The 7120-nt window shown below is 34.4% G+C and overlaps 1 protein-coding gene across 1 annotated transcript; it reads left to right on the top strand.

Annotated features, from left to right (window-relative positions):
- Positions 1–3789: 3789 nt before the first annotated feature.
- Positions 3790–6764, top strand: LOC125197334 (vanillin synthase, chloroplastic). Its single transcript, XM_048096068.2, has 8 exons — positions 3790–4012; positions 4100–4221; positions 4781–4896; positions 5072–5145; positions 5209–5473; positions 5540–5671; positions 5783–5918; positions 6434–6764. Exons 1-8 carry the CDS (start codon positions 3822–3824, stop codon positions 6469–6471), a joined length of 1074 nt encoding a protein of 357 aa, XP_047952025.1. The 5' UTR covers positions 3790–3821; the 3' UTR covers positions 6472–6764.
- The last annotated feature ends 356 nt before the right edge of the window (positions 6765–7120 follow it).

Genomic DNA, 7120 nt, shown 5'->3' with positions numbered 1-7120 from the left:
ATGCCATGTCGACTACTTCGGAATAACACCGATCGATCCTACACCGACATGTTATGTTGATGCACTCTAAATTAAAAATCTTGGATTAATGATTACTATTGGGCAGTGGCTGATTAGTCCTAAAAATATGTACAACATGATCTTAAACAAATGAAGGAAACATTTTGTCTTAGGTTCCACACTTGTTTCTACAATTGTGACGGCGTCGGCTTCGTCAACTCATCAAAACTGCGCTGCGTCAACTTCTAAATAAAAAATTATAAAATACATACATAAATAAATAGGGATAAATTAATGGATCAGTTTTGCATTACAAATACTCCATTTTTTTTATGCATATGCAGAACCTTTAAAAAGGCTACGAAAATGTCATGTGTGACAAAGTCAAGGTAATGATATCAATGTTACCAGTATGATATACTCCATTAATGATAAAAAAAAGGATATTTAATTTGGAAGTAAAAATAATTGTGCCCAAAACATTATGGAGTAGTATTTGATTCCAACATATATACTACTGAGAGAAGCTGTGACATATCTCTTGAATTCCTGGTCGATTTATAAATGACAAATAATTATTCTAAATCCCATTTCGTTACATACTAAATTTCAAGCATAAATAAAAAAAAAATTAGCATGAAGGGGTGCTCATTTTACTTTTAATCTCTCACTCTTATAAAAAGGGTTTAAAATCAAAGTAATATTTTATGATATGAAAACTATTATAGTGTCAAAGAATATGAAAGAACAAAATATTAAAATTGGATTCCATTTACAGTTTATGGGCTTCTGATCGCTTAGGCCCACTAACTATATCGACCCGGCCCATATATGATTTGTTAGCATCAAAAATGGCTTTTTATGACTTAAATTGTAATGATTTTGAAATTCAAATAATAAAAGGATGACTACTGAATATAGTTATTAGTTATGTTTAAGATTTTCGGTAAGATTTTATTTATTATTTATATTTCAATTTATCTGTAAATTTATAGACTTGTCAACATGTAAGTGTGGTTAAATCATGGATCGATTTACTTATAGATCCGATCTTTTAAAGGTGTGGTGGATAATTTCCTCTATTTATCTTTTGATATGATCTGCAATTTTTATTAATTTGTATGATTCACACCACTTTGTCGTATACATTTTTTTCAATCCTCTCTTTTCAACTGAAATTGTGTCATGATCTTTCATAAGTTTCTTCCTTTGCGTGTCTCCTTTTCATAGATATAAAGTATTTACAAGTATTGACATATGTGTGTTAGATATTTCAAAATTTTACGCCACGTATATAATACATGCTCCATCCGATTTATTGAAAAATTATATAAAAAAAAAGTTAGGTACGCAAATAGGAGTAGTTCTTTATGCCATAAAGTGATGGGAATCCACTTTTAAACTCAATTAAATAAAGACAATGTAGGAGAGGTAATAATATTGGATTAATCATGTTGAGTGCATATTTCAAGAATTAAAAAAAAAAATTTACAAGGACGTTATAATAAAAAAATGTATTGGATTAATCATGTTGAGTGCATTCAAAAATACTTTCCAACATTTATCTATAGTTAGTTGAGATTGTCTCACTATTTTAGGCATTACCCTTTTAAGTTTTTATCAGACATATATTTCAACTTGCCCAATTGTAATTCCAATTCAAGCCCAACAAATTTCATACAGTACAAACGACGTACCTAGAAGTAGGTTAGGGTAAAATTTAGGGTTGTGTCCCAAAAAATGTGTACTTCCAAATTTAATCCCCAAAATGTACTCCCTAATTTGATTCCATAATCATATACTATATGTGGTTAAAAGATACTAGCTCCGGCACATTGAAGATGATCCAATTATTGTTTTAGTTTGTTTCAACTAAATGACCTATTACTAAAAAATAAAAATACATTTATCTCTATTTTATTCTCTTTCCACTTAACACGTATATAAAATAGCATAGAATCTCGTATCGTTCAAATAATGAAATTTTTTCTTATGATCATATGCTGTTTATTTATTGTATTTTTTCATTTTATTTTTGGTTTCTTGTTTGTAGAGCATTTTAGACACATTATGAAATTAGAGATTTTTAAATTTGAAAAATAAGCGATGACATCTGAATAATTAAAAGTGCTAATTGCTTACAACATAACAAAGTTTAATCAAAATTTGAATTGCACCCACGTGACACACCTTTCCTAATTTAAATAACAAACCGTAAAGTTTAAAAACTTCCCAACTGTCCCACTTAACCAAGTAGGAGTACAATATATTTTTTTTAAGTTCAAAATGATGTTGTTCACGTTATCTTGTTAATACACAATTAACTTACTATTCATAAATATCACCAGAAGTTTATATGTATGCAACAATTTTGTACTCCACTGAACTTACAACAAAGAATTTATCATTGGAATCATAGAATGATTGAGAATTTTATGTTTGTCATTCAAATTTTAAAACTTAATTTTGACAAACTTCATAAATTTATGCAATTCACTATAGCTAAATATAGTACGTCACACTTTCCTTTTTAGTTTGTCTCACAAAAAATGTTATATTTCTTTTTTAGAAAAAACACAATATCGCATTAATATAAATATAGTACTCCCTCCGCCCCATTGAAGATGACCCACTTTCCTTTTTAGTTTGTCCAACTAAGATGACTCATACTTAAAATGGAAACTCATTTATCTCGACTTTATTCTCTCTCTCTTACTTTACTCTCTCCTTTCAATACACAAAATAAATTTGCATAAAATCACGTACCGCCCAAGAAAAGGGTCATCTTCCTTAGGGCGGAGGGAATATTATTTGCTCTCTCCACCTAATACACAAAACAATATCACCTAAAATTTCGTGACAATCCCCAAATGTGCCATCTATTATGTGACGGAGGCATTCTTATGCTTCTTTTTTCTTTTCTTTTTTTTCAGTATTTATGATTACTTCTTACTCCCTCCGTCCCAGATAATCTGAGACACTTTGACCCGGCACGGGTTTTAAGAAATTTAATGGAAAGTGAGTTGAAAAGGTTGGTGGGATGTGGGTCCTACCTTTAAAGTACTCCCTCCGTCCTATGCTACTCGCACTTTTTATTTTAGGCCGTAAATTTAAGATTGATTTTTTAATATAATTAAATTAAAATTTTAAGTGTAACGAGACATCACTTACTAATGGACCTCTTAACTTAATCTAACATATTAATTAAATGCATTAATTCTAACTTAAACTATAAATAGTGTAAGAAGTTTGTGACGTGCCGAAAAGTAAAAGTGCAAGTAACATGAGACGGAGGGAGTATTAGTTTTATAATAAAATGTGAGTAGGAATGAGTTAGTGGAATATGAGGTCCACTACTAAAAATGGTAAAAGTGGAGTGGGACAAATTATGTGGGACGGTCCGAAATGAAATACTGGGTCGAATTATCTAGGACGGAAGTATTTCTAAAGTGACTTATTTCTAAAGTGACTTGCTCTATAAATGCCTGATGTGACATTTGAATATTAGTATAGTAGTACATACTTTGTAAAACTTAATTAAGCTTAATTGTACAGTATATGTCAATTAGAAGCGACGTCACTAGCCACGTCATCCCTTGTTTTGTTTCTTTCGTTTCGTAAAAATATCTCCCACGCAGGACACGGAGACCATCCCCCAATCGCTGTTGTCCAACACACCGCGTGTGGGACCCACCTTCAATTATATGCGGAGGCGCGGGGCCCACCCTGAGCCCCGCTCCATTGGATAATAAAACTACCTACCTCTCTGCACCACTCTCCACTCTACTATCTGCTCCGTATTCCCCAATCCGGCAATCCCCATGGCTCGCCTTCTGCTTCTCTTCGCCGGAGTTCTGATCGCCTCCTCCTCCGCCGCCGCCAGATCCGGATCGGAGCTCCTCGACAATCCGATCAGGCAAGTCGTCGACGGTCTCCACGAGCTGGAGTCGTCCATTCTCAAAGCAGTCGGAGACTCGCGCCGCGCCGTCTCCTTCGCTCGCTTCGCTCATAGGTCGGTGTCGATTCTTATACTGCTGTGTTTTTTTGGTTTTGTAAGTTTGATTTACTCGATATTGATTTTTTGCTTGATCGTGGAAAGGTACGGGAAGAAGTACGAGAGCACGGAGGAGATACAGAGGAGATTTCAGGTTTTTTCCGAGAATTTGAGGATGATCCGATCGCATAACAGGAAAGGACTCTCCTACACCATGGGAGTCAACGGTAAATCCAGCTTTTACTGATCTTTGTTCAATAATCAGTAGTTCTTCACTGAGATAGGATCATCTTCACATAGGTTGCAATTTTAGATCAATCATGACTGCTCAAACTCTTAACACTTTTTCTCCAGATAATCAATAATAAGCTTTTTCTCCAGATAAGATAGTTTGTGTATTTGGAGATAGGATCATCTGGAGATAGGATTCATGTTGTGTATTTGTGTTGATATTTTTTGAATCTATCGCTCAATTATTGATTGTTTGGTTTAATATGTATTAACAATAAGATAGTCCTTAGGAAAGTGTGATGAAATTAGTTCAAAACTTCAAAAACTCTCCTTAAAAAAGAAGATACTTCCGTAGTGAAAGGAGAGACTGCTAACATTAGGTGAGGAAGAACTGATTGTTTAGATGTATTGTTTCGTTTCTTTGGACTTCTGAAACATCACAGGTGCAAACATAGATAGTAATATGACATTCAGTTTGCATCTATAGCCATAGGCATACAATAATGAACACTGAAATAATGCAAGATATGAAATGTTTCCTTTGGACACGAACAGAGTTTACTGATCTGACATGGGACGAGTTCAAGAAGCATAGACTGGGAGCTGCTCAAAATTGCTCTGCTACAAGAAGTGGCAACCATAAGCTCACTGATGCAGTCCTCCCTGCCACGGTACTTATATTTGTTTTCATTCTCAATATCCAAAAGGCTTTTTAGTTGCTTCTTAATTTTCTTGCTGATGTGTTCCTATGCTTAGTCCAGTTAGGCTCGATCTGCATTTGCACTCTATTGAAAGCTCACTACCTTGCTAGAACGCTATATTTTATTTGGCTTCTAATGATTGCAGAAAGACTGGAGGAAAAGTGGCATTGTTACCCCAGTGAAAAGCCAAGGTAGTTGTGGATCTTGCTGGACATTCAGGTAAGATGATTTTGGGACTTCATCAAAAACTATACATGGCTCTTAATATATGTGATGTTGCAGTTCAACAGGAGCACTTGAGGCAGCTTATTCACAAGCATTTGGAAAGAATATTTCTCTGTCTGAGCAGCAGCTCGTCGACTGTGCTGGAGATTTCAACAACTTTGGCTGCAACGGTGGATTGCCCTCTCAAGCCTTCGAGTACATCAAATACAACGGTGGCCTTGATACCGAGGCTGCCTACCCATACACTGGAAAGGATGGAGTGTGCAAGTATTCCTCTGAGAATGTTGCTGTCAAAGTAGTTGATTCTGTCAATATCACTCTGGTAAGATGATAAACCATTGGTGTACTTTTATTTCTTTTCATTTTTAACACTTTAAGAACCAAATAGGGTGCTGAGGATGAGCTTAAGCATGCGGTTGCATTTGTTCGGCCGGTGAGTGTGGCGTTTGAAGTAGTTAATGGGTTCAAAGCATACAACGGTGGTGTTTACACTAGTACCACTTGTGGCAGCGATCCAATGGTGCGTTTCACCCCCGGTCACTGTTACTATACATGAATTGGTATACTATATATAATGTGATGTGATGACGACTCTCTCTCTCTTTCGCGCCTTCTCTTGCAACGTGCGCAGGATGTTAACCACGCGGTTCTGGCTGTTGGTTATGGAGTTGACAATGGAGTGCCGTATTGGCTCATCAAGAACTCATGGGGAGCTGACTGGGGCGACAATGGCTATTTCAAGATGGAGATGGGCAAGAACATGTGTGGTAAGTGTTTTGCAACTTCTGTCATCAATTTCATGTTAAAATTTTTAAGAGTTAACTAAAAATTTAAATGACAAATCACTAATTTTCAAAATTTTGAACCTATGACGATTTTTTATCTGGGTAAATGTGATGTTGATTTAATGCAGTGTATTAATGTGATGACATGGACGGTCAAATGACATCGTTATGAATCCGAGAAACTAAAAAAATCATCTCCCACCTACACCTTGTTCCTTTCATGTTTCTTCCTAACCACAACTTCTATGTAGACTTTTTTGTCTTTCAAGTTTCAACCCAACTTCAATTTTCCCCAAATTTGATAAGATGGAACAATTTACAATTTTTTGAGACTTCATTCATGATTTATCAATTTTAAACTTTGGTGAGTTGTTATTCAACTTTCAACAAACCAAAAATGACATTCTTTGTGATTTTATTCGTAGTTAACCCGAATTTTAAAGAAGTGCTAAAAATGAGTTATGAACTGATGATTGACTATTAAAATCTTGTTGTAGGTGTTGCGACATGTGCATCATACCCTATAGTTGCTTAAGCGAACTCCTTCAACGATTTGATAAGAAAAGCTTCAGTTTCAGATGCAGTAAGTGTGATTGGCAAAATGGATTACTAAATAAGACAAGATTTAGGTCCAGCAAGTGAAAGAATTTATGGAATTTCATGTAATCTATAATGAACCTCCTCTCTGTATATAATCTTAAATTATGATGTTGCATAGCATTTGCTGGTGGTGTTTTTCAAAAACACCCTTTTGATGGTTTTATGTAGATTATTGTACTTCTTCAACAACAACCTTTTGTTATAGCATTAATCTTACACTTCTTTAAATTCCTTTTGTTTAAAAAGATCTCGTTGAAGTCGTGCATTTCATGCTGTGAGTTCAAGAATACATTTCAAAGCTTCATCAACGATGTGTTACTTGATATCAATAGAAATTGGATTAAATATACAAAGTATAATATTTTTTCAAAAAAAATTGGATAACCGACAGAGAACTAAACATGTGAAGTTTTATCGTACAACAATTTTCTATTCTCTTATTTAACTAATCAAATGGTAATATGGTACTATTATTCTCTAATTTTGGCATAAAATTACTAAAAAATCGCTTATAAAATTTCAAAATTGTTGTGCAGCTCATGATCCTACCTATCATGTCACTATTATATTCTATAAATGATTTC

The sequence above is a fragment of the Salvia hispanica genome, chromosome 4, assembly GCF_029641045.1.
Source record: "Salvia hispanica isolate PSC_SH4W2 chromosome 4, Shi_PSC_v1, whole genome shotgun sequence".
Lineage (NCBI taxonomy): Eukaryota > Viridiplantae > Streptophyta > Magnoliopsida > Lamiales > Lamiaceae > Salvia > Salvia hispanica.
Note: the sequence above shows the minus strand (reverse complement) of the source record. Positions and strands in the feature narration are given on the sequence as shown.